The 27,775-nt window shown below is 40.3% G+C and overlaps 3 protein-coding genes across 6 annotated transcripts in view; all 3 read right to left on the reverse strand.

The window, feature by feature from the left end:
* The window catches only part of E2F5 (E2F transcription factor 5), a 32,055-nt gene extending 22,007 nt beyond the window's left edge, over window positions 1–10,048 (reverse strand). The window contains exon 1 of the mRNA XM_043879962.1: window positions 9,704–10,048. Coding sequence (XP_043735897.1) covers window positions 9,704–9,841 — 138 coding nt within the window. The 5' untranslated portion in view covers window positions 9,842–10,048. The remainder of the gene's footprint in view (window positions 1–9,703) is intronic.
* A 29-nt stretch (window positions 10,049–10,077) lies between these two features.
* Window positions 10,078–13,414, reverse strand: LOC122679129 (sulfated surface glycoprotein 185-like). The gene is made up of 2 exons (XM_043879353.1): window positions 13,284–13,414; window positions 10,078–10,387 (listed from the first exon to the last, which is right to left on the reverse strand). The coding sequence occupies exons 1-2, from the start codon at window positions 13,412–13,414 to the stop codon at window positions 10,078–10,080; spliced, it is 441 nt and encodes a 146-aa protein (XP_043735288.1).
* A 5,349-nt stretch (window positions 13,415–18,763) lies between these two features.
* LRRCC1 (leucine rich repeat and coiled-coil centrosomal protein 1) overlaps window positions 18,764–27,775 on the reverse strand; it is a 39,181-nt gene continuing 30,169 nt past the window's right edge. For all 4 annotated transcript variants that reach the window (XM_043879525.1, XM_043879526.1, XM_043879527.1 and 1 more), the window contains 5 exons: window positions 27,404–27,567; window positions 24,206–24,414; window positions 23,980–24,117; window positions 20,959–21,094; window positions 18,764–19,125 (listed from right to left, as the gene is read on the reverse strand). In XM_043879525.1, the coding sequence (XP_043735460.1) occupies window positions 19,003–19,125; window positions 20,959–21,094; window positions 23,980–24,117; window positions 24,206–24,414; window positions 27,404–27,567 (770 nt within the window). In that variant the 3' untranslated portion in view covers window positions 18,764–19,002. The remainder of the gene's footprint in view (window positions 19,126–20,958; window positions 21,095–23,979; window positions 24,118–24,205; window positions 24,415–27,403; window positions 27,568–27,775) is intronic.

Consider the following 27,775-nt stretch of genomic DNA (forward strand, 5'->3'; position numbering starts at 1 on the left):
CTTCTCTTGTGTTGTTGGAAGAGGGTGTTTGCTATGACCAGTGCGTTCTCTTGGCAAAATTCTATTAGCCTTTGCCCTGCTTCATTCCATACTCCAAGGCCAAATTTGCCTGTTACTCCAGGTGTTTCTTGCCTTCCAACTTTTGCATTCCAATCCCCTATAATGAAAAGGACATCTTTTTTGGGTGTTAGTTCTAGCTTGTAGGTCTTCATAGAACTGTTCAACTTCAGCTTCTTCAGCGTTATTGGTTGGGGCATAGGCTTGGATTACTGTGATACTGAATGGTTTGCCTTGGAAACGAACAGAGATCATTCTGTCGTTTTTGAGACTGCATCCAAGTACTGCATTTCAGACTCTTCTGTTGACCGTGATGGCTACTCCATTTCTTCTAAGAGATTCCTGCCCACAGTAGTAGACATAATGGTCATCTGAGTTAATTCACCCATTCCAGTCCATTTTAGTTCGCTGATTCCTAGAATGTCGACATTCACTCTTGCCATCTGTTTGACTACTTCTAATTTGCCTTGATTCATGGACCTAACAATCCAGGTTCCCATGCAATACTGCTCTTTACAGCATCGGACATTGCTTCTATCACCAGTCACACCCACAAGTGGGTATTGTTTTTGCTTTGGCTCCATCCCTTCATTCTTTGTGGAGTTATTTCTCCACTGATCTTCAGTAGCATATTGGGCACCTACTGACCTGGGGAGTTTCTCTTTCAGTATCCTGTCATTTTGCCTTTAGATACACTTTAACTTAAAAAAGGTAAACCTCCCTTGTACAAACATATTAAGTTTAAGACAGAAAGGGAGATCCATGAACTAATAATTGGGGAAATTCAGTCTTAAAATGGCAAAATCTAAAAGAAATGTACTTATAAGAAATATTTATCACACCCAAATTTACCATACTAAAGAATAATGTAGAACACATGTCCAGACAAATGCACGTGTGATCCATGTTGCTATGCACTATTTAAACAATGACTTTTACGATTCACCTTTGGATTATGATCTCTATCAGTTTATACCATTGAGTGCACCTGATATTAAGGTAAGACTTTCTCTGGAAATTAGTACTTTTACTCCTGATTTCTCTTTGCCTGGTATACTACAATTAAAATTTTTGATTCCTTTCCTATGTTGGTGCTTTTCTTGTAGACAACAGATGCCTGAATTTTTTTCCATCTAAACCACCTCACTAAGAAGAAAGGAATTGGATACATTCACATACTGGAGAAACTAGTAGGTTTCAATTATTACTCATTTGATGTTTTCTGTGTATTATGCTTTCATGCATTTTATCTTTTGATCCTTTTCACATTTGTTAAGCTTTCTGTTATTTTTTCCCCTGTAAGTGAGCTAGTAATTCTCTAGCTAGTGTGTCTCTAGTCTATTAAGTTACCTTTTGAAGAAGGAAACGGCAACCCACTCCAGTATTCTTGCCTGGAAAATCCCATGGACAGAGGAGTCTGGCAGACTAGTCTATGGGGCCACAAAAGAGTTGGACACAACTTAGTGACTGAACAACAGCAACGCTGCCTTTAAAAATTTAACAAGATAAGCAAAATGATGCATCAAATTAACAAAAGCTCAATACTTGGGCACTCTGCTAATGAAATCTCTGTTAACTGAGGGTCTCAACTAAATCCTCCTTGCTCTTCCCCTAGATGAGAATATACCTAACATGTCTCCAGTTGTGCCTACACACTTCCCAGTCAAGGGAAGGCTCTCCCAGCAGTGGAGACCCTTGCATCATCTTGAGCATCCTTTCATTCACTGCTCAATCCCCTGGACCACAAACGATGATTAGCTCCAATTATGCCAATCTTGTTCTTTTTAACAATATAAAATTTTAAATCTTATAATTTTCCTATTCCCCAGTAAGTAAAATAAAATAGAATTTTACTGTAAAAGTACATTTTAATTTATTCCTTTAAAGAAATGACTCTCAAAGCTTACTAATTTCCACTAGAAATTAGGTCCCTTAATTAAGATTTAAATGCCATATATGTGTGCATGATCAGTCGCTTCAGTCGACTTTGCGACCGTTTGGACTACAGCCCTCCAGGCTCCTCCATCCACGGGATTCTTCAGGCAAGAATACTGGAGGGGGTTGCTATGCCCTCCTCTAGGGGATCTTCCTGACCCAGGGATCAAACCTGGCCATAATATACCGCTATTCAGACATAAGCAGAGACTATTCCAGAGCATATAAAAGAGGAATTTCTTCCATCCATAGCCTCCAACATTTCCCCAAGCGTAGCTCTCATCAGTCTTAGTGAGCTCCTAAAGGGTCAATTCTGTTCCAACATTAACTCCTTCTACTACCAGAACAGTGCTTTTTGATTCATGAATAAGGCAGAAAAGAAGAGGAACGAGAGTTCATTCCATAGTTCTCAGATGTCAGAATATATCAAAACTACCTGGGGGTATCTATGTAAAAATGCCAATTCCTAGGCTCCTTCTCTAGCGCTATAGAACCTGATTTCCCAGGTCTGATTTAGAATCTATTATCTTTAAAAATTCAGGAGAGGCTGATGCATTTGACCTTTGGTCTACACACCGGGAAAGTCAGTATAATCCCTTTCAAGGCCACCAGCTTTATTGAAGCACTGGGGAGGAGGGACTGTAGTTTTGCACAAAAATAAAATCTGCCTGGTGCGTCTCAGTTCACAACTACTGCCACCACTGAGGATGGCTCATCCCTTCTTCCTCCTTCCACCTTAATGATAAAACAGAAAGGATATGGGACATAGCCAAGACACACTGCTGACAAGTGGCAGAATCAAGACCAAGAACTCATTAGTACTCTTTTAGCTCTAAGCCTGTCCAGAACTGGAAAATGAGATGGTCGGTTTCTTTTTTATTTTCTTGTTTTCTAGAAAAGTCATTCTTCACGTTATACCAAAACTTTGGAGGTAGGCAGGTACTTTACTTAACATGGCATCAGTTCTGACATCAGATTATTTGGCTTCTTACCTCCTTTTCTGCAGATACTGGCTGTAGCCAATTAACCTCATTAAACCTCAATCTCCTAATGAGCAAAATGAAGGTATAGTAACTCATTTATAGTTTTGTTACAAGGATGAAATGTGCTGTTAAAAGTAAAGCAGCTGGCCTAGTGCCACTCACTTAGCATTAGCTATTAGTAATCGTGTGTATTAGTGCTGCAGAGCTTTAGTCTCCTAAGGACTCCCTTTTCCCATTTGGTCATGCATCTTGTATTCAACAGATGTTTAATAATTAGACCCTCGAATAGATGTATCCAGAGAAGCTTCCTATATGCATTTTAATATATTTTTTAAAGTAGCTTGAGGCTCATGGCAGAACTGTGTAAAACATAGAGATCTCCCGTATGCTTCCTGCCCCCACACATGCAGAACCTCCTTGATCCACATCCTCCCGAGTGGTGCATCCCAACCGATGAGCCTACTCTGATCCATCACAATGACCCACATCCATAGCTCACATCAGGGTCCCTGTTGGCGTGGTGCCTTCTGTGGGTACAGGACACCAGTCTCACTGCCCTAAAAGTCCTGTGTTCCACCTGTTCATCTTGCTCCCTGAACCCCAGGTCTTTTCCTGTCTCCACAGTTTTGGCTTTTCCATATCTTTATATGGTAGGAGTCTTATAGGGCAGCCTTTTCAGATTGGCTACTCTCACTTCGTAATATGCATTTAAGGTTCCTCCATGTTTTTTCATGGTCATAACGCATTGTTTTCCAGCACTGAATACTATTCCATTGTCTGGATGTACCAGTTTATTCATTAGTTCACCTACGCAAGGACATCTTGACTGCTTCCCAGTTTTGGCAATTATGAATGAAGCTGCTATAAACATCCATGTGCAGATTTCTTTGTGAACATAAGTTTTCCACTCCTTTGCATAAATACCAAGTAGTGTGATAGCTGGATTGTATGGTAGAAGTATGTTCAGTTTGGTAAGAAATTTCTGTAACATTTTGCATTCCCTCTGACACCAAATGAAAGTTCCTACTGCCGCACGTTCTTCCCAGCATTTGGTGGTGTTAGTGTTTTGGATTTCTGCCATTCTATTAGGTACACAGTGGTACTGCATTATTGTTTTGCCTTTTTTTAACTGCAGTAAAATACACATAATATAAAATTGGCATCTTAACCCTTTTTTAAGTGTACAGTTCAGTAGTTTTAAGTACCTTCACACTGCTGTGCAACCAATTCTCCAGAATTCTTCTCAGGTTGCACAACTGAAACTCTACACCCACAGTACTAGTTTGCTAGGGCTGCATAATGAAAATACTACAGACTGGGTGGTTCAAACAGGAGAAATTTATTTTGTCTCAGTCCTCGAGGCTTGAAGTCCAAGATCAAGGTGTGGGCGAGCTTGATCTCTTCTGACGTCCCTCTCCTCGGCTTGCAGACCGTGGCCCTCGCCTGTCCTCACCCGCACTGCCGTCTGCACGGGCATCCCCGGTGCCCGCGGATCCAGCCTGCCTCTTCTCACACGGACACCAGTCAGATTGCCTTCGCTCACTCTAATGGCCTCGTTTTAACTGAATCATCTCTTTGAAGGCCTTGTCCCCAAATACAATCACATTCTAATGTACCTGGGGTGAAGACTTTTACATAGGGATTTTGAGGGAGCACAACTGAGCCCCACAACACCCACAAAGCAACAACTTCCCATTCTCCCCTCCCCCAGCAACAATTCCTCTGCTTTCTGTCTCTATGAACTTGACTACGTCGGTTACTTTATGTAAGTGGAATCATACAGCATTCGTCTTTGTGTGACTAGCTAAGGTATTAAAGGTTCACCTATGCATGTGTCAGGAATTCCTTCCTTTCTAAGGTCGCATAACCTTCATTATACATGTATATCACATTTTGCTCATCTAATTCATTTGTGGATGGACCCTTGGGTTGTATCCACGTTTCGGCGATTGTGAATTATGCTGCTATGAACATAGGTATACAGGTATCTGTTCAAGACCCTGTGTTCAATTATTTGGGGTATATACTCACAAGTGAAATTGTCCTGTGGAGATTTAAGCACGTACTAAAGTAATGGCTGTTCCACCTAAATCCCTCTCCTTAGGATAATCCTTGCTTTATTCTGTAACATCACATCTTTGCTCAATATCACAAACTAAGGCCTTAGAGTAAATCATGTATTTCTTGCAGGATGTGTATTAATCAGCTAATCATAAATGAGTATGAGTCAAGGACCTGTGAGATAAGAAACACCATAAATATTTTATCATATGAATCCAGGCATCATTCAGGCAACTGATAACTTGAACAATTATAATAAAAGATAAGGAATCGAACATACTTTAAAAAGTTGATTATGGCATCAAAATGGCAAATATAAAAACCTACTTATAACAGGAATTTTCAAAAAAACATATAGACAGTCATAATTATCCTAACTTACTTAAATTCTTAGTTCTAGAAAAACAGAACTAGTTTAATTTATGAAATATTATGGAATTTGCCATCAATATCTTCATTTTCAATGCAGGAGATTAATACTTTCTGTTCTATCATGAGTAGAGGTATAATAAAAATAATCATGCATTTTTCTTTCAAGAAAGATTCCATGCCCTTATACAGATTTAAAACTTAATAAGAAATTAACTTTTTTAGGAGTACTGAAAGGCAGTATAGCACAGAAAATAAGAAAAAATGATCTAGTTTCAAGTCACAGCTGTCCCTTTCTACTGTGTGACATTAGGCAAGTTACATAACCTACCAGTTTTCTCATCTGTGAATTGGGGATGATAAGCCCAAATTTCTAAAGTTAGGAGGATAGCATTAGTTAATATATGTAAAATGCCTGGCACATACTAAGCTTGCAATAAATGCCAACTACTAACAGCATAAATTGACAAACCACATAAATGGAGAGGACCATGACATAACTTGTCATCTCACTGGAATTAAGAGAGAGTAACTACCCCACTCCCACTGTTGTAAAGGAGGCTATATGGTGGGGGTATAGGAGGAAGACATTGAATAAACATATCTTAAACTACTTCGAAGGTGTTTCCATTCCCTCCTTATGGTTAAATTATACTAGAATAGCCTTATTAGGATGTGTTTGCTTTGTTAAGCTATGTCCTCAATTAGTTAAATTACTAAGAAGAAAGGCACCACTAAGATACAGCATTATGTTCTTATTCTTCAGTAGTATATGTCCTAAGTTAGGAAAGAAACAGCATCTACGTGGTGTGGATATTTTATGGATATCTAAGACACTTGGATGTGATGGTTAATATTATTTTTTATAGTCATGATATTCACAGAAATCTTTCATTAATTGCTCTTAAAAAATATCAAGTATATAAGGTTGAAATAGACCTCCCCCAAGTAAGAATGTAAGAAATACACTACTCCCAAGTAAGAATATAAGAGATAATGATTTTATAACTAATTTCAAATTAGAGAAACTTATCAAAGTTAATCCATCTTCAACATGTATCATCAAAAGTCGTTATGATCTTTTACAATGGTGCACAGTAAGAAACATCATTGGAAAGATTTCAATATAAGATTTTTATAATATAAGATTTTACACATATATAAGCAAATGTAAATAAATGAAGTTTACAAACATATTCATATATATGTAAAAAAGAATAGCATTTTTTTCAAATTGCTTTCTACAAGTAAAAAGTCATTAATATAATGAGACCTACTGTTACTGCAGAAACCTTTGAACTTTTCGGAAAGTTTCAGGATGAATGAAACAAAGTTGTTATGAAATATTAAAACTCCACTTCCCACTCACTACCTTTTTGACTTCTGGACAGCAAAATCTGACCACCGATGAAACACGAAGACCACAAAGACTTGAGGGAAAAGCAAGGGCAAAGTTCCATCCTATTCCAAGGAAGTTGTAGAAGCCCTCACAGTCAGCCCTCAGAGCTCAGTTTCATCTGGAAAACCCCAAATTTTCCTGATTCCGTACTGAAGGCACAGGCTACAACTGAATTTCTAGATTCTGAATAGCAGTTTGCAAGCTGTGTTGTGTAACATCCCTGGCTTTCACCGAAGACCTCATGATTTCCTGTGAAATTCTTTAAACAGAATCCAATTTAGTTCATAACAATTTAAATACTATTATATATGCCATAAACCACTTTGAGGGAGGGACAGAGCTATGGAGGAAAGAGCTGGGCATGGGGGGACAGCGGGGAAGAATAAGGACCAGAATTTCCAAAGGTGTGGGAAAATTCTAGGAATAACACTTCCAAAAGAAAAGACTGACTATAAATCACCTCCAAAAATGCAAAATTTGTGCATCATGCCTTGTTTGTGTAAAGTAGAACAATTCAGATAACTCAACAATCACTTACTGAACACCTACTACACCCAGGAGATGGAGAGGACATTCCAAGACACACCTCACCTCCTGGGGTAACCTGAGAGGAGGGCTCCTAGCAGGGGCCATCAAGTTGGCCTCTTTTTTTGAGTTTCAGGTCAGGGAGAACGAGAAGACCCTCTCTGCTCAGACGCTGCAGCCTACTTTCAGCACAGCCTTGATAACTGCAGCCTTCAAGGGAGGTGAGGTTGTTCAGCACTCCCTTAGGGGCTAGGACCAATCGCCCCGTGTCAGACCAGATTCAGGAGTAATGCCTAGGAAAAGCCTGCGATGCTTACTGACTCATTAGAAATGTTCGTTTGTTCTTCAAACACATGAAAAGATGCTCAACATCACTCATTATTAGAGAAATGCAAATCAAAACCACAATGAGGTACCATTACACGCCAGTCAGGATGGCTGCTATCCAAAAGTCTACAAGCAATAAATGCTGGAGAGGGTGTGGAGAAAAGGGAACCCTCTTACACTGTTGGTGGGAATGCAAACTAGTACAGCCGCTATGGAGAACAGTGTGGAGATTTCTTAAAAAACTGGAAATAGAACTGCCATATGACCCAGCAATCCCACTTCTGGGCATACACACTGAGGAAACCAGATCTGAAAGAGACACGTGCACCCCAATGTTCATCGCAGCAGTGTTTATAATAGCCAGGACATGGAAGCAACCTAGATGCCCATCAGCAGATGAATGGATAAGAAAGCTGTGGTACATATACACCATGGAATATTACTCAGCCGTTAAAAAGAATTCATTTGAATCAGTCCTAATGAGATGGATGAAACTGGAGCCCATTATACAGAGTGAAGTAAGCCAGAAAGATAAAGAACATTACAGCATACTAACACATATATATGGAATTTAGAAAGATGGTAACGATAACCCTATATGCAAAACAGAAAAAGAGACACAGAAATACAGAACAGACTTTTGAACTCTGTGGGAGAAGGTGAGGGTGGGATGTTGTGAAAGAACAGCATGTATACTATCTATGGTGAAACACATCACCAGCCCAGGTGGGATGCATGAGACAAGTGCTTGGGCCTGGTGCACTGGGAAGACCCAGAGGAATTGGGTGGAGAGGGAGGTGGGAGGGGGGATCGGGATGGGGAATACGTGTAAATCTATGGCTGATTCATATCAATGTATGACAAAACCCACTGAAAAAAAAAAAAAAGCATTTTGACAAATACCTTTGTGTAACAAAAAATAAATAAATAAATATCATGGGAAAAAAATAAAATAGAATAAAATAAAATTAAAAAAAGAAAAGAAATATTCGTTTGTTCTTAAAGCTTTAGTTCTACTTAAACTGGGTGTGCTGGCTGAATTTTAATTCAAATGATCACATTCTCTTGCTCCTCAGCGCTGTGGAATCCTTCCAAATCCGGCCTGGAACGGTTAAGTCACTTTGTTCAACGGAACAGCTTTTGATGCATGTTGTTGTTTGAAAATTCTGAAACTGTAGTAACAGACCAAGCACACGGTCTCAGGAAACCGGAGAGTTTACAAGGCGCTTCCATCTCTTTTGGTGGAAGTTATTAAACATCCCCTCGTCGTGTGATGGCAAGTCTCACTTTTATAAGTGTGTATCAGATACCAAATTAAGTCGCAAATTAAACATCCCTTTTAGTCATCAGGGTTATGAAAAGAAGTGTAAGAGCGAGAGGTGTTTTTATTTACTATTATTATTTTAAGAGGAGAACTGAAGAGTTCACTTTGTTTTTGTTTCATCCAGGAGAGGTGGCAAACTCGGGTTTTGTTTGCTTGCTTCAGATACCAAATTAACTCACAAATCAAGCATCCTTCTTAGTCATCAGGATTGTGAAAAGTGTAAAAGAGGTGTTTTTATTTACTAAGAGGAGGACTGAGCGTTGACTTTTTTGTTTGTTTCATCCAGAAGAGGTGGCAAACACTGGTTTTGCTTGCTCGCTTCAGATACCAAATTAACTCACAAATCAAACATCCCTCTTAGTCACCAGGATTGTGACAAGAAGAGGGAGAGGTGTTTTTATTTACTATTATTATTTTAAGAGGAGGACTGAAGAGTTCACGTTTTGTTTGTTTCATCCAGAAGAGGTGGCAAACTCGGGATGTGCCTGCTTGCGCGTTTTCAACAACCGACAGACGCCCTCACAGGAATCGCCCACGAAAGCCTCCAGTCCGCACCGGCGGAGACCCCCCGGGCGCCCCGGCCCAGGCCCGGCGCGCTGAGGTGAACGCCACGCGGGCGCCGCGGCTCTTTGTCGGCGGCGCGGCGCGGCCCCTGCTCATGCCCCGCGCCCCTCACCCCCCCGGCCCGCCCTTCCTCCTCCTGAGACCGCGGCCCGCGCTCACCGCCTTGAGGTCCAGCACGCCATCCTTGGCCTCCTGCAGCAGCGACACGAACTTGGCGGTGAGCAGCCCCAGGCTCTTCTCGTGCCGGCTGCTGCCGGGCCCGGGCGGCGCGCAGCTCGCGGGCTCTGCCGCCGCCATCGCGTCCCCGCGCTCCGCCACCTGCCGGGCCGGACCCGCGGCGGCCGAGGCCGTCGCCGCCCGCCGAGGGCGGGACGAGGGTTCGCGGGCTCCCGGCAGCTACAGGTGCGCAGCGCCCACCCGCCTGGGGCCTCCGCCCCTCCCCTCCCCTCCCCGAGCCCTCGGCAGCTACTAGGGGGCCGCGACCGGGGGCGGGGTGAGAGCGCGAGCCGGCGCGCCGGGGGCGGGGCCCGCCTTTAAATGGCCGGAAGTGACGAGCGGCCCGCCGGCGCTGGGAAACGCGCTTCTCCGAAGGCTCGAGGGGAGGGTGGGGCGGGGCGAGGCGATGGTGGGAGGGGCGGGGAGGGGAGGGCGGGGCGAGAGGGGTGGGCGGGACGAGAGGGATGGGCGGGGCGATAGGGCGGGGTGTGAGGGGCGGGGCGATAGGGCGGGGGGATAGGGCGGGGGTGGGGCGGGGCGGGGGGATAGGGCGGGGCGACGGGGCGGGGCGACAGGGCGGGGCGACGGGGCGGGGCGACAGGGCGGGGCGGGAGGCGGATCTCAAGACTGGGAAAAGGGGCTTCAGTTCAGTTTAGTTCAGTTGCTCAGTTGTGTCCGACTCTTTGTGACCCCATGGACTGCAGCACGCCAGGCCTCCCTGTCCATCACCATCTCCCAGAGCTTACTCAAACTCATGTCCACTGAGTCGGTGATGCCATCCAATCATCTCATCCTCTGTCGTCCCCTTCTCCTCCCATCTTCAATCTTTCCCAGCATCAGGGTCTTTAACAATGGGTCAGTTCTTCGCATCAGGTGGCCAAAGTATTGGAGTTCCAGCTTCAGGATCAGTCCTTCCAATGACTATTCAGGACTGATTTCCTTTAGGATGGACTGGTTGGATCTCCTTGCAGTCCAAGGGACTCTCAAGAGTCTTCTCCAACACCACAGTTCAAAAGCATCAGTTCTTTGGCACTCAGCTTTCTTTATAGTCCAACTTTCTGTTTAACATCAGTGATTTCCAATACCCTGTCTTCCAGGTTGCTGATCCATTCCTCTGTATTATTTAGTCTGCTGTTGATTTCTTCTAGGTATTTTTCATTTCAGTTTTTATATTCTTCATCTTTGGTTGTTATCTGTATTTTCTAGCTCTGCTGTTAAATACTTCTAGTTCTGCGCCAAAGAATTCCATTCTTTACCAAGTTCTTTGATCATCTTTAAAATCATTCACCCTGAGTTCTTTCCAGGTCGATTGCCTATCTCCACTTCCTTTTCTGGTGTTTTATCTTGTTCCTCCATTTGAGCATGTTCCTCTGTCACTTTATTTTGCCTGACTTGACGTTTTATTTCTGTGCGTCTGGTAGGTTGCTTACACTCCCAGCAGTAGCTTCTTGTAGGAGACACAGCTTTGAGTCCCAGCAGTCTTCTCCCCTCTTGTCACAAGAGGTGAATGCTCTGGTGGTACCTCGATGTGGGCTGCTAGGGTCCTTCTGTTGTGGCAGGCTGACTACTGTGGGCAGTCTGCTAGGCTTGGTTAGTCCCTGGTCCAGCTGGTGGCCGAGCCCTGCATTGTGTAGAGGCTGCTGACCATTGGTTGTTGAGACCAGGTCATGAGGTAAGCTGGCTGCAGAAGCTCAGAGGACTAATACTCACTCACCAGCGCAGTGGGCTGGGTCAGGTTCCCGGAGACCCTAGGGTTGGTTACTGCCCACTGGTGGGTGAGGCCATGTCTTGGGGCTAATGCTAACCTTTTCGTAGGCATAACCACATCCCGAGGTCCACTTGCAGGGCCCGTGGAGTCCCAGAGCTGTTATTGGATAGCGCTGGTTCCTGACGCCCCTCTAATGTGTTCTGTAGCTGGTGTGGGCCTGCTGGTGGGTGAGGCCAAGGCCCCCCAGTCCCAGGGCTCGTGCTGGACTGTTGGTGGGTGGGCTGGGCTCATCGACTGTGGGGGTTCAGTTGTCCTGGGGTTAGGATTAGCCCTCTGGCCTCTGAGGCTTGGTTCCAAGGCAGGCTCACTGGTGGGCAGGGCCAGGTGCCTGCTCATTGGTATTGGTGACTGAGGGCTGGTGGGTAGGGGCAGGGCTGGGTCCTGAGGCTTATGAGCTAGAGGGAAGATTCCAAGTGGGCACTTGGCCAGCAGCAGTGTCCATGGGGTAGAAATGAACTCCCTAGAATGGCTTCTGCCAGTGCCTAGGTCCCTAGGGCAAGTTCCAGTTGCCTCCTCCCTCTCCAGGGAACTCTCCCAAGATCCCCATGTAGGTCTGACCCAGGCTCCTTTCAAACCCCTGCTTCTGCACTGGGTCCCCAGAGTGTATGAGAGTTTGTGCACACCCTCTAACAGTGGAGTCATTTTTATGTTTCTCTACCTTGGAGATGTGACTGTCTCTGCTGGCCCTCCTGGGTGTCCCCAGTGTCCTCTCATCACCCAAAGGCTAGGGGCCAGCTGGTCCCAGGAAAGTGTCTGGCCTGCATGCGCGGACTCAGCCTGCAGGCTTTGGGACTTTAGTTTTCTTACTTCTGGTATCTGTGTCCCGGTAGTTAAGGCTGGTCTAGAGGCTTGTGCTTATTTAACTTGTATGCAGAGTACATCATGAGAAACGCTGGGCTGGAGGAAGCACAAGCTGGAATCAAGACTGCCAGGAGAAATATCAATAACCTCGGATATGCAGATGACACCACCCTTATGGCAGAAAGTGAAGAAGAACTAAAGAGCCTCTTGATGAAAGTGAAAGAGGAGAGTGAAAAAGTTGGCTTAAAACTCAACATTCAGAAAACTAAGATCATGGCATCTGGTCCCACCACTTCATGGCAAATAGATGGGGAAACAGTGGAAACACTGTCAGACTTTAATCACTGCAGATGGTGACTGCAGCCGTGAAATTAAAAGACGCTTGCTCCTTTGAAGTTATGACTAACCTAGACAGCATATTAAAAAACAGAGACATTACTTTGTCAACAAAGGTCCGTCTAGTCAAGGCTATGTTTTTTCCAGTAGTCACGTATGGATGTGAGAGTTGGACTATAAAGAAAGCTGAGCACTGAAGAATCGATGCTTTTGAACTGTGGTGTTGGAGAAGACTCCTGAGAGTCCCTTGGACTGCAAGGAGATCCAACCAGTCCATCCTGAAGGAGATCAGTCCTGGGCGTTCATTGGAAGGACTGATGCGGAAGCTGAAACTCCAATACTTTGGCCACTTGATACAGAGAACTGACTCATTTGAAAAGACCCTGATGCTGGAAACGATTGAAGGCAGGAGAAGGGGACGACAGAGAATGAGATGGTTGGATGGCATCACCGACTCAATGGACATGAATTTGAGTAAACTCTGGGAGTTGGTGATGGACAGGGAGGCCTGGCATGCTTCAGTCTATGGAGTCCCAACAAGTCCGGCATGACTGAATGACTGAACTGACTGACTGAGAGGCTTGTGCAGGCTTCTAGGCAGAAGAGGCTGGTACCTACCCCTCGAGGGTGGAGCTGGGTCTTGGTTCCATGGTGGGCAGGACCATGACTAGGGGCATGTCTAGAGGGGTCTGTAGGCTCAGGAAGTCTGTCTGCTGACAGGTGGGGCTGTGTTGTTTGGCCTGAGGCATTCAATCACTAGAGTCTACAGGCTGTTGGGTGGGGCCAGGTCTACTGATCCAAGCAAGATGTCTGCCTCCAGTGAATTCACGTAGATGAACACTGCCCTGTATCTCTGCCATCACTATGTATGTCCCCAGGGCGGGGCAGAGCTGCCCCTTGCCTCCCTAAGAAACCCTCCAAGACCAGCAGGTAGGTCTGGTCTTCAGTTCAGTTCAGTTGTTCAGTCGTGTCTGACTCTTTGTGACGCCATGAACCGCGGCACGCCAGGCCTCCCTGTCCATCACCAACTCCTGGAGTTTACTCAAACTCATGTCTATCAAGTCGGTGATGCCATCCAGCCATCTCATCCTCTGTCATCCCCTTCTCCTCCTGCCCCCAATCCCTCCCAGCATCAGGGTCTTTTCCAATGAGTCAGCTCTTCACATGAGGTGGCCAAAGTACTGGAGTTTCAGCTTCAGCATCAGTCCTTCCAATGAACACCCAGGACTGATCTCCTTTAGGATGGACTGGTTGGATCTCCTTGCAGTCCAAGGGACTCTCAAGAGTCTTCTCCAACACCACAGTTCAAAAGCATCAATTCTTAGGCACTCAGCTTTCTTCACAGTCCAACTCTCACATCCATACATGACCACTGGAAAAACCATAGCCTTGACTAGACGGACCTTTGTTGGCAAAGTAATGTCTCTGCTTTATGTTACCTAGGTTGGTCATAACTTTCCTTCCAAGGAGTAAGCGTCTTCTAATTTCATGGCTGCAATAACCATCTGCAGTGATTTTGGAGCCCCCCAAAATAAAGTCTGACACTGTTTCCACTGTTTCCCCATCTATTTCCCATGAAGTGATGGGACTGGATGCCATGATCTTAGTTTTTTGAATGCTGAGCTTTAAGCCAACTTTTTCACTCTCCTCTTTCACTTTCATCAAGAGGCTTTTTAGTTCCTCTTCACTTTCTGCTGTAAGGGTGGTATCTGGCCTTGGCACCTATCAAATTGCTGCTTTCTCTGTTGGTCCTGGTACACATGAGATTTTGTGTGTACCCTTTAAGAATGAAGTCTCTATTTCTCCCCAACCCTGTGAAGCTTCTGCAGTCAAGCCTCAGTGGTCTGCAAAGCTGAATGCTCTGGGGTTTTCTCTTCTTGGTGCTGCACTCCCAGTCTGGGGGCCCTGATGAGGGGCTCAGAGCTCTCATTCCTGTGGGAGAACCTCTGTAATACAATTATTCTCTAGTTTGTGGGTGGCCCACCTTGTGGGTATGAGATTTGATTATATCATGGGTCCGCCTCTCTTGCCAGTCTCATTTGGTTCCTTCCTTATGTCTTTAGCTGTAGAGATTTTCTGGTAGGGTTCGGTCTTTTTAAGTGATGGTTATTCTGCAGATTGTTGTGATTCTGGGGTGCTCCTGAGAGGAGGTGAGCTTAGGTTCCCTCAACTCTACCATCTTGACTGCTTTTCTCCTGTAGTTTTCTAGTTAAGTTTTTAAATGAGGAAGTGTGAGTTTTCTAGCTTTTCCTTTTTGAAGATTATTTTGGCCCAGATTCCTTGAATTTCTATATGAATTTTAGAGACATGTTGTCAACTTGTGCAAATAAGTCAGCTAGCTGAGATTTTGGTGGGGACTGCATTTAATCTGTAGATGAATTTTGGGGAGAATTACCATTTTGTCAACATTAAGTCTTCTAACCCATGAATATTGTCTCTTTTCAATAATGTTTTGTAGTTTTCAGAGTATGAGATTTGAACTTTTGTTAAATATAAACCTAAGAATTTTATGTTTAAACTTTATTATCAGTGGAATTGTTTTTAAAAAAATTTAACCACTTTATTAAGGCATGATTGACATGTAAAAGCTGTACATATTTAATCTACACAATTTGATGAGTGGGAATAAGTATACACATGAAATTATGACCATCATAAGGAAACATATTCGTCAGCTTCCAAAGTTTCCTCCCACTCTTACTGTTATTTCCTTGTATTCATTCTTGATTCTAGTCATTTAAGCCTTTTTTCCCTTCATTAATCTAGCTCAAGATTTGTCTATTTTTCAAAGTCAAAAATTTAGGTGCATTTTTTTTCAATTCTTTCATTAATTTTTGCTCTAATTTTTCTTTCATTTTTTTTTGTTTTGGCTTTAGTTTGCTCCTTTTCCCCCTGTATCTCATAGGTAGAGGGGCTTCCCTGGTGGCTCAGATGGTAAGAATCCACCTGCAATGCAGGAGACCCGGGTTCCATCCCAGGGTCGAGAAGATTCCCTTGGAGAAGGGAAAGGTTACCCACTCCAGTATTCTTGCCTGGGGAATTCCATGGACAGAGGAGCCTGCTGGGCTGTTGTACATGGGATTGCAGAGTTGGTCACAACTGAGTGACTAACATTATAGGTGGAAGGTTAGGATGTTGATCTCAAATATTTCTTCTTTTTTAATATAGTTGCTTGCAGATAAAAATTTCCTTCTAATTACTTTAGCTACATCTCGTATTTTCTATTTCCATTCGCCTCAAAGGATTTTTCTAATTTCATGATATATTCTTTGATCCAGTAGTTGTTCATTTCCACACTGTAAATTCCCCAAACTTGCTACTTTTCTAATTTCAGTCCACTGTGTTCAGAGAGCATACTTTGTGTTATTTCAATAATTCCAAATCCACTGAGGCTTGCTTTTTGATCTTGTATCTCATCTATACTGCAGAAGGTTCCAGGTGCACTTTGGAAGGACGTGAAGATTCTATTCTTAAAGTGTTCTACAGTTGTCTGTGAGGCCTCGTAGGTTGTGTTGTTGTCTTCCATTTTCTAGCCGATCTTCTGCCTCATTGTTCTGTCCGTTGTTGAAAGTGGAGTATTCTTACTGTTTCTTTGACTGCCCTGGGCCTTTGTTGCCGTGCGTGGGGTTTAAGTTGCAGGGAGAGGGGTCTGCTCTCCAGTCGCAGTGCATGGGCTTCTCTTGTTTCAGACCATGATGGGTTCAAAGTGCACAGGCTTAGCGGTGGCAGCACTTGGGCTGAAGTAGCCGTGTTCACCAACTCCAGAGCACAGGCTCGGTAACTGTGGCGCGTGGGCGTAGGTGACCTATGGCACATGGGATCTTCTTGGTCCAGGGATCAAACCTGCGTTCCCTGCATTGGCAGGTCAATTCTTTGCCACTGGACCACCAGGGAGCTTCTGTGTTCCTGTTGAATAATCTTGTCCCTCACCCCACCCGCTGCCTTCAAGTCTTTGTCAGTTTTTCTTCATGAGTTTTGGGAATATGTTGTTAGGTGTATCCATGTATATACTTACTCTTCTTGATGAATTGACACTGTTTCATCTTTTTTTCTTCTAGTACAATTTTTTAGTCTATTTTGTCTGATATTAGTATAGCTACTTTTTTGTGTTTTTTACTCTTTCTTATGGTCGCTGTCTACTGTCTTATGGTTGATTTTTTTATCCTTTTACTGATATTTCCAATCTGTTTGCATATTTGAAAGTGTTATATAGTTGGATCTTGTTTTCTTATCTATTCTTTTGATTGGATCACTTAATCCAGTCACACTTAATGTAATTATTGATGTAGTTAAATTATGCAAATTAAAAAATTTACCCGTGGCCATTTTACTGTTTTCCATCTTGTCTTTACTGCATTTAAAAATTGCTTAATACTTTATTGCTTTTTCCTACTTTTGTATTACACAAATATTTTCTAGTATAACATTTTAATTTGCTTTGACTATTTTTTGGTTATATATTTTGAGTTACATCCTTAATGACTTCACCAGTTTATATATACAACAGATTTATACTAACCCAATTTCAGTGAAATGTAGAAATATTTCTATTTAGTTCTACTTTCTTCCTCTTTTTGTTATGAAACTGTTTGGTTGTTGTATATAAAGTCTAAGTAGGACAGCAGACATATATTCATAGTTAAATTAATTTTCATATTTACAACTCATTATTGTCCCTTGTTCCTATGGGTTTCAAGTTATACCATCTCCTATTTCCTTACTTCCCAATACAGCTTTGCTTCCATCCACCTTTGTGCGGATATGGAGAAATGTTAACATTTTGTTTTACTCCCAATAATACAATTATATGCATTACTTTATGTATTTTGATTCTTTAATCAGTTAAGGGATGAAGGGAAAATATGAATTTATATTTTTTTATAATTATATATTTTGCTTTATGAGTGTTTCTTTCTTCTTCTCATGTTTATTCAAATTACTCTCTAGGGTCACATTCTGAAAGGATCTGAAGTAAGAACTTCCTTCAGCCTTTTTTGTTAAGGTGGGTCTGGTAGGAACATACTTTCCAGCTGTTACCTGAGAATGACTTTATTTTGGCTTCATTTCAAAGACAGTTTTGCTGGATATAGAATTCTTAGCTGATTTTTTTGTTGTTGAAAACTCTGTCAGCCCACTGCATCTAATGTGTTTTGCATTTTATTTTGAAGGATAATTTTGTTGGATATAGAATTCTCAGCTTACTGTTATTTCCTGTACCTAAAATATGTCCTTCACTGCCTTCTAGTCTCCATTATTTCTCATGAGAAATTTCTCAACTGTTAATTATTCCTTTACATTAAATCATATTTTCTTGCTACTTTCAAGATTTCTCCCAACAGTTTGACTGTGAAGTGTCTAGGTGTGGTTCTCTTTGTGTTTCCTTATCCTGGGTTTTACTGAAGTTCTTGAACATGTAGGTTCATCTTTTTCATCAAATTAAGGAAGGTTCCAGCTATTATTTTCCCCAATGTTTCTTGTCCTCCCATCCCCCCAGAGGCTCCTATTACATGTGCTGATATGCTTGATGTCCCACAGATTTCAGTATAAACCTTGCCTATAATAAATGGGGCCCTCTCTTTACATTTTTTTCTGATTGTATTTAATTTTAAAAATCATAGTTCACTGGCTATTAAGAGTTTGGTATTATGTTCTCTTTCTTTCAGAAATAGTAAGGAGAATAGTATTCAGATCTTTGCTCTGTATACACAGGAACGTAAGAGATGACAAAATTGAAATAGGAGTAAATGAACTGATATGAAATGGAATATAAGTGTTTTAAGTTGTAAAATAAGAAGTCTCCTCATAAACTAAAAAGGAGTCATTATGAGTGATGTGGAAACATACATATGCATTCTTAAAAATACCACATCTCTTATACAGATTTAAAATATTTTTTGGCTACACTTATGAGCATTTTAAAAGAATGGAGCTACCTCAACTAAAGGACAACCAGTAAGTATAATTAGTTCATCAACACAGTATGGTTAACAGTATTAAAATACTTTCCCTCATGTAGTCAAAAGACTAAATTTTCATTAACATACTTATAGGCAAATGTGTAATGACCAGACAATGTATATAGCACAGAAACAAGAAAAAGTGTTTTAAGTCTAGTTATTTTGATAGGTTTTTCTAATACACATAATTGTCAACAATTTATTATAAAAAAACCTACATATACAATTAATACTTGATCAAAAGTCTTTTAAAATATAATCAGAATGAAATGTGTAGAAAGAGACATTTCAAAGTCACCGCAGTTACTACTATTACAATATTTAATCATTTTTACAATAGGCCTGCCGATCCATTTCAATTAAATTTGTTCTCAGAACCATCAAATTTCTTGCTGAATTTGACTTAGAGCAAAAGCAAGTTGCTTAATTTTTGTTTCCATTGCTTTTTTGTTCTTGCATGTTTCTTCCAGAAGTCCACGCATTTCTTCTTCAACTCGATGAACCTACATCAATATGTACATTTTATAACATTTAAATTTCTCAGTGAAAATGTATTTTAAAAAACGGAGAAAGTAAATTTATTTGTATACATTTTATAGTTTGTGATGTGATATTCATTTAAGGCAAGAGGTTAATAAAATGTTAACCTATTCAAATACTAAAATGGAAAACAATGTCATACTGTATACAAAATATTCACACGTGTACCATCCATTTATTTCTCATAGGCTCTTGTAATGAACACATGGAAATCTAACTATTTTGTAGTTCAGAAAACTTGTTCAAGGTTGTGGTGCTTCTCAGTAGCATATTTGGATGAAACCTAGTCTTCTGACTTAATCTTCTGACTTAACTGCTTTTTCATTCATAAGCAGTTATGAATGTCAAATCATGACTCTTGACTTATCCTTACAAACTTTCAAAACTGAAATCACCTCCCTTCCCAAAGAAACTCTTTAAACGCTGCATTTCTAAAACTGCTGGTGGTGGTTAAACATTATCATCTTTTTGAGAGACAATTTTATGAGTTACTGTTAACCCATATTTATTCTCCTAGGATTCTATGTATTTGATACTATTAATTTCTCTTGAAACATTCTCTCCTATTATACAACATTCCTGAGTGTACTAGCAATATAGTCATCCTTATCTGTCTACTTCCCTCTTCCTAATCTCTAACATAGACTTCCTAATTTTTTTTCTTCTAAAAACATTTCTCCTAACTTAAATGATCACTTGTATGTGATGCCTTTCTTCATGATTACCACATTTAAACTTTGGTGCCATTTTTCTAATTCCCTAACAAACACCTCCCTATGATATTACATCATACTGTAAGATGTCCAAAATCAAGCACAGTATTTTGCTTTGAGCTAAAGGCCTAATATCATACCTTATTTAATAATACCTAGTGTACTCTTGTTCAACATTCAGTAGATTTTAAATATGTGAAACAACCACTGAACTGAAATAAAGAACTAAATTGTGAACAAACTGTATTTCTTTATTAATTGTGATTATTTTCAAAGACGTAATTCCCGCTTTCTGGTTATACAGACTCCTTTAATGTCATTTAACTACACAACCTTGATTATAAAATATGAAGTATTCCTTTCCTTTTCTATTAACTCTTTTCCTTTCCTAGTTGCTGATTTCTGAATTTCCAGTCTTAAGGATATGTGTTTCTTATTAACACTTCAAAATCAGGGGAAAATGAAAGTTCATAACTGTCTCATTTAGTGGACCTTAACAGTGGAGTCACACGAGAATCACCTGCTGAGTTTTAAAAATATCTAGGTTTGAACCTAGTCTTGGTGAATCAAAGTCTGAGGGGAAAGCTCATACATAAGTATTATTAAAAAGCCTCATAAGTTAATTCTGATCTTTCCCTGTCATTTAGTATCATCCTAAACCCATTCATTTGTCAACAAGAAACTTGACAGGTTGAACCCTAATTCATAATAAAACAATCCTTGAGAACTTGTCCAAGGCAGTAACGGATTGTAATACATTCACTTTCTCACCTTGCCTATGTGTAACCAAAAGGGCTTCCAGCTGAAATTGGTGAGGGATATATGAATTTTTATCCAGAGCTCATGGAGCAGGTGTGTATCAGGATCAAATTTATAATCTTGGTTTCATTAAAATTCTATTTTACAACTAATCTAAGTATTACCAACATGTTGGTCTGGCTTCATGATTGTATTAGTAACATTCTTCATACTATTCTGGTCATTCAATCATGCTGCCTTTTCTTCTTATCACTGTTGAAGATACAATTTACTTAGCTATAACAATTTAATACTGATTATCAAAGTGAATTTTACTTACGGTACCTTTAAATTTGCAGAATCAATACATTTCTGTTTTTCATTTGCCAGTTGTATTATTTCATTTTGATGAGCTTCAACAATTGCATCAACTTGTTTCTTAAAGGCATCATCCATACTATGAAGCTTTTCCATTGCATCCCTTAAAAACAAAACAAAACCACATATCTACCTGGATGTATAAAAATTAGGATTTTTTGTTTTTTACATGGAAGCACTCATTCATATTTTAATGGAAGCATAACTCCATTGAATAGCAAAAGACTACCTTGGGTAACTAAAGTTATAAGTAGTTCATCATCCAACAGAATCTGTTAGTACCAGTTTAGAGTAGGGTAACCTAAGTGGAAGTTTGTTACATTATCCTCTGAAAGTTAGGATACATGGTTCTCACTTATTGTGAGTCTAAGGATATGCTTTATAAGCATCTTCACAGATGCTACTATCAATTTTTTTTTCTCCATGTATTAGCAGTATGATAATAATTTACAATGCAGGTTCAAGTTTATAATCATATGTCTGATTTTCCTATGTTTATGCTTATCAGATAAAACCCTATGTTAATAAACATATTATAAACAGTATTTACAAAATTTCACTGCTAAATGTTTCTTACAGGCAAAATACCCATTTCTTAATATTAAGTATGAATAATTTTATTAAAAATGTTAAGCTCATAATGAACAAGCTTCCTGATTTTGGCATAGCCCACTGCAATAGTGGACTGAACATTAGGACCGAAACTGTGCTCCTGGGTGCGGAAGCCTTTCTGTGTCCCCCATTTCCTGTTTGCAGGGAATAGACTTCAGCCTCCAAGACTTTCCCTGAGTTTCAACGGGTAGATATGAACAGTCGCTTATCAGGGAAGGGAGGGGATGCAAAGATTAGGGAGAAGACCACCTTAGGCCTGATCAAAGGAGTACAGGCCCTGCACAGACCCTACTCTTTAACAGCAACTCCACCCCTGAACCTCTGCTATGCTGCTGCTGCTGCTAAGTCGCATCAGTCGTGTCCGACTCTGTGCGACCCCAGGGACGGCAGCCCACCAGGCTCTGCCATCCTTGGGATTCTCCAGGCAAGAACACTGGAGTGGGTTGCCATTTCCTTCTCCAATGCATGAAAGTGAAAAGTGAGAGTGAAGTCGCTCAGTCGTGTCCAACTCTTAGCGACCCCATGGACTGCAGCCCCACCAGGCTCCTCCGTCCATGGGCTTTTCCAGGCAAGGGTACTGCAGTGGGGTGCCATTGCCTTCTCTGGAACCACTGCTATAAAACTCAGCAAATCCTCCCGCACTGGGACACAGGTTTTGAGGCACAAGCCTGCTGCGTCCCCCTTTGCCGGGCAAAGCAACAACGCGATCCTTTTCTACGTCACCCAAAACTCTGACACTTCGTTGGGCACAGGTGCAGGGAGACTGAACTTTCAGCATTATTAGGATCATGAATCAAAAGCCTTTCTTTTATTCCTGTTGCAACATTTGGTAGCTATGTGACCAAGGGCAAGTTCACAACCTCTGGATTTAAAGTCTGTCAACTATAACACAATAATCCTGCCTGTTTGGCTAACCTCACAGCATTACTGCTGGGTTCAAAGTAAGATATAAGAAAAAAATCAATTTATATATTATAAAAAGCTATGCAAATACAATCTTTCTTATGAACCATGATTTACTTATTTTATTAAAATTCCATTAAATTAAAAATCATACCTATCAATTTTAGTCATAATAGCATTAAGGTAAAAACCAGGCCTTTTTATTGTTTTGCTCTTAAAACCACAATAAACAATATAAGAGATTCTAAAACTTGTCAGGCTTTATGGTTTTTATTAAGTTTAGGAACTTCTAGTTATATGAAGTGATTGTGTCTTTTAGGATCAAAAGGACTTCACGCTGCAAAGCTGTGGCCAGCAGGAAAGAAAACAGGCTCTAAGTCGATGCTTCGTCGCATTCATGTTTGGTTGTAAAGCAAAGTATAACAGGGGCCATTAGCAGACAACTGACTGTATTATCAATGAAAACTTCTGGGGTGTATAATAACACCTTTCACCTTTTCAGTTACATTGGGTTAAAATATGAAAAATCAAATTTCGAGGTTCTATTAGATTTGATATAATGGGGAACCTTCCTCTATATGAAATTTTGGGGCTACCTACATGCCACATTATCTACACCATTCTATATTTTGACATGAGAACTGGTCACTAAACCATGCTACCTATTTTCTAGGTGAGTTAACTTTAAATTATTTTAGCAAGTCTAGTCATATCGTTTATAAGCTAAAACCCTCATTTCCTCTACAGTATTTTATAAAATCCATACAACAATGGCATATGCGTATAGATTTTCTTCCCCTTACTTAAAATCAGCTCTCATCCTCAGCTGGTGCAGGCTAACTGCTACCAACATCTGTTTTAGATTCTTCAGGAGCTCTCTGTCCCTGGTAGTCAGTGATTGTTTTCCTCTAAACTTCACATGTTGTTGTTTAGTTGCTAAGTTGTGTCCAACTCTTTGCAACCACATGGACTGCCAGGCTCCTCTGTCCATGCGATTCTCCAGCCAAGACTATTGGAGTGGGTTGTTATTTCCTTCTCCAGGGGATCTTCCCAACCCAGGGACTGAACTCATATTCTTTAGTGCTGAACCACCAGGGAAGCCAAAACTCCACACACAACTCCACATACAACAGCCAAAAATATTAGCTGTTTCCATTCAAACAGAATTTGAAAACAATAATTCTAGTAATAAAAACTAAATATTTATATAGCAATTACTATGCATCAGGCACTATTTAAATGCTAAATAGCCCATACAAATCATATTCATGCATAAATACTCATATATACAAAGTTTAAACTTTCATCAAATATTAAGGGAGGAACTATTATAGTCTTCATTTTATAGATGGAATGGAAACTAAGTACTTGGCAAATAACTATGTCCAAAATGTTTTTACCCTCCTCACACCTACCCATCCCAATTCAGTTTTCTTTAAAGATATCCCACATACTTAAGGACTCAATGCTTACTTTTGTAGTTCGATACTTTTGTCTCTTTCCGCTTTAAGTTTTCTTTCTTTGTTTTCAAAGTTTTCTTTCACTTCTTTTACTTGCATTTCAAGATGACATAGAAGTTCTCCTTTATCATGCCACTTCTGATTAAGTGTACTAATATGAAAAGAAATAATTTTAAAAAATGGTTACATGAAATTATTAAGCCACATGTTATTTCTCAATAGGAAATACTATATAATACCTGTAAGCTTTTCTGATTTCATCAAGTTCTAATTCCTTTACTTTCAACTGCTGTTTTAGTTTTTCTTTTCTTTCATTGTGTCTTTCTAGTTTCTCAACTATTTCATCCAGTTGTGAAGATTTTTCTTCAAGTTGTTCTTGAGTACATTTTTGTATTTCAGTGATTTTTTCATGTAATATTTTGATTTGTTCCTCTCTTTCCTGTAAATACTTCATTTTTACAGAAAATAAATCATCATTAAAAAAATATTTTTCTTAATCTTAAATGTCTTATTTCCAAATTCAACATGGTTTAAAATTATTATAAAAACTACAGATATCAATATGGAATAGTGCCACCACTTTGTTTTAAATGCCATTAAGAATGATACACTATCCACACTTTTTATTTCATTAGGTTACAGCCAACCACACAAAGGGAGTACAGGGGAAGAAAAAGAGTACAATGGCAATTTTATTTAACGCGGAATATAGCAAAGATTGATATTCATGATGCATGTATGACATAAAATACTATTTGTACTCTGCTAAACAAGTGTCTTCTGCATTAGAGTGAACAAATACTTTAAAGTATGACTTCATCACTATTGAAATGTCACATGAAAATAGGCTCTACCTTCCCCCAAACCTCCTTTCATTGTATCTCTGTCCTGTGAGGCCGACTGTATCCTCTATCTGCATATGACAAACCAGGATTAATGAAAGATCAAAACTACCTTTGGCGCTGTTAAATGTTTGCAGGCATTGGGCCTCATCTGACTTATTTATGCCAACGACCGTATCTGCTTTAGAGGGGCATGGCTGGATGGATGGAACCCTGTAACATCAACTAGCGGTAACAGTCTCCACAAGTGAGAAAAAATGAAATTAGCAGTTCCTGCTTTCATCCTGTTTCCCCTGCTCCACCTTGCCTTTTTTTCCTTTTGGGAAGATGATGGAGGCAAACAAACAAATACTGAATGAGGCTAATTTAGGAATGAATTCATCAGTATTTCAGAAAATGTGGTTCAATTCCTCAGTGTGTTATACATCTAAAAATTCTAAGCAACGATATCAGGTAGTCTTGACCAACATTTCCATAATTTATTTTCTCCCCACAACTCTCATACTTAAGTACTTAGGGGACAGCAGTCTTAATATATTATTAGGAATTCATAAAAGCTACCAAAGATTCTTATGAAATAACCCTGTTAATAAAAGTAACATTGTAGCATCAGAGAATCTTGTGACCCATACTTAAAAGTATCAAAATAATACATATGAGGAAACCAAACCTCAAAAATCCTGTTTTAAAATCTACTTAATTGAAAATATCAAACTCCAAATTCTACAGATTAGGTCATTATCCCTTTAAGTTATTAGCTATGGTGTAATATTTGGGCTTCCCTGGTGGCTCAGTGGTAAAGAATCCTCCTGCCAATGCAGAAGACACAGGTTTGATCCCTGGGTTGGGAAGATCCCTGGAAGAGGAAATGGCAACCCACTCCAGTATTCTTGCCTAGAGAATCCCATGGACAGAGGAGCCTAGTGGGCTACAGTGCATGGGGTTGCAAAAAGTCAGACATGACTGAGCAACTGAGCACATGGTGAATTTATTGCTATAAGAAATTATACCTAGTTATCTCTGTATGTTCTGTGATGAGCTGGGATGCATCATTAATGCTCCTATCTTTGAGGTTGACACAATGCTCTTTAAAGTAAATGTACTAAATTGTGGAAAAAAAAGAAAAATGATGAGTTGAAAACCTGAAAACTTTTTTTTTTTTAAACCAAAAGTCTAGAAACTAAAAGTCATTTCCTTTTTGGCACCACTGTGTTATTCATTACTAGTCATTTTCTCCCAAAACTCTGTTCAGAGACTGATAAGCAGCAGTCTTACTGCAGAAGTAGTTATGTCAAACACAGCGTTATACTGAGTATAGAAAAAATGCTTATTGCTTAACAATTTTGAATAATTTTCAGTGTAGCTTGGCATGTGTGACAGATATAATGTAAGTTTTGGTTTCATCCAAAAGCAAAAAAACAATATAACTGTTTAGGGTAATTATATTACCTAAACACAGTTCAAAAATCACAGTTCAAGCATTCATAGTCTAATTATGGATATAACAACATGGTGGTAATGTTTCTTTCTTTTCTGTACTTGATGAAGTTCTGTTTCTTAAAAATGACTAAGGGGAAAAAAAAATCAAATCTTAGGTAGTTATAATTAAAGAATGAGTTCCTTAAAAAAAAAAAAAATAAGAGAGACAATGAGTTCCTAACTTTGTGGGTGATAATCCCATTTAGAAGTTTCTTAAAATCTCTTTTCTTGGGCTATTTTTTTTACACCTTGAAGATAATCTTCAGAAGAAAATTTTGGAGTTCAAATTTCATTCAAATTTTGGAGTTCACGCTAACTGTCAGAATATTTCTCTGGGAATTTTCACTAATATACTTTGAAACAAGAGATCCTGTTAGTTTTCTCTAAAACAGGCCATATTAAAGAAGAGGGTAAAAACAGTGTCTCTTGGAAATAAGCAGGGATCTTTTACATTCTATTCATGGCATGAAGTCCATGGGGTTGCAAAGAGCGGGACACGACTGGGTGACTGAACAACAAGCTTTTGTCACAGAGAATTCTGAGAACTGATTTAGCAATACTGGAAGATACTAAACAACACAAAGGTTAAATAAAAATGCGGCCTTTTTTCATTCCTAACCCTTCATGGGGCTCTGAAGGCAAGCACACTGAGGTGGTTTGCCGTGTCAGGCCCTGCAGCCGCCCGCCCCCCGTGGCCAGACAGCACGCCTGGCGCCCTGACGTCCCACTGCTGGTCCTGGCTGAGTGTGCAGAACTCTACCGGCCACCGAGGCCAGGGAAGCCTGGTGTGCAGCGGAACACGGGGTCGCCAAGAGCTGGACGTGACTCAGCAACTGAAGAGCAACGACCACCCATTATGGACGCTAGTTTCAATTACTCTGAAGGGCCATCGTAACACCCTCCATAAAATTTTGAGGTAAAAGTAATTTCAAGTTAATAAATGTTATATATAACTTTTAAAAGCAAAGTGGCAAACATTATTAAAAAAACACGATAGTATGGCTTAAACTCCACAACAGTAGGGATTCACAGAGACAAATATTTATTAGGTACTTTGATCCACAGATTTTCAAACTTCGCCTATGAGCTCTTCCTAAAATAAAATGTCAAACTTACTTCTTTTAATTTTCCAATGGTTTCAGTTTGGTCGTCTATGATTTTACATTTGATTCTGATTGTGTCACTGTCACGCTCACTTGCTTTTCGCAGACATTCATTCTCCCTACACAAACTTTCAAGCTGAGCCTCTACTCTCCCATGATTTTGGACTAGACAAGATCCTAAGAAACAGACATCACAGTAAAAAACTTAAGAAGACCTTAGAGATTTATTTTTAACAAGCATCTAATTTTACAGTGTATGATATAATAAATGAAAGAAGCTGAATAAAGAAACAAAATATGTAACAGCATAATATGAAGTGGAAAGAGAAGAAACAGGCCTTTTAAAAACTGTGGGTATTTGAGAACCTAAAACCACAGTAACCAT

The sequence above is a fragment of the Cervus elaphus genome, chromosome 21, assembly GCF_910594005.1.
Source record: "Cervus elaphus chromosome 21, mCerEla1.1, whole genome shotgun sequence".
Lineage (NCBI taxonomy): Eukaryota > Metazoa > Chordata > Mammalia > Artiodactyla > Cervidae > Cervus > Cervus elaphus.

Excerpts from the sequence above, each read along its gene's own strand:
- LOC122679129 (XM_043879353.1), bottom strand. The coding sequence starts at position 13,414 with ATGCCTCAGGCCAAACAACACAGCCCCACCTGTCAGCAGACAGACTTC. Across the intron at positions 10,388-13,283 it reads CCCAGCTCCACCCTCGAGGG|TCTTGAGATCCGCCTCCCGC; the intron begins GTAGGTACCAGC and ends CCCTTTTCCCAG.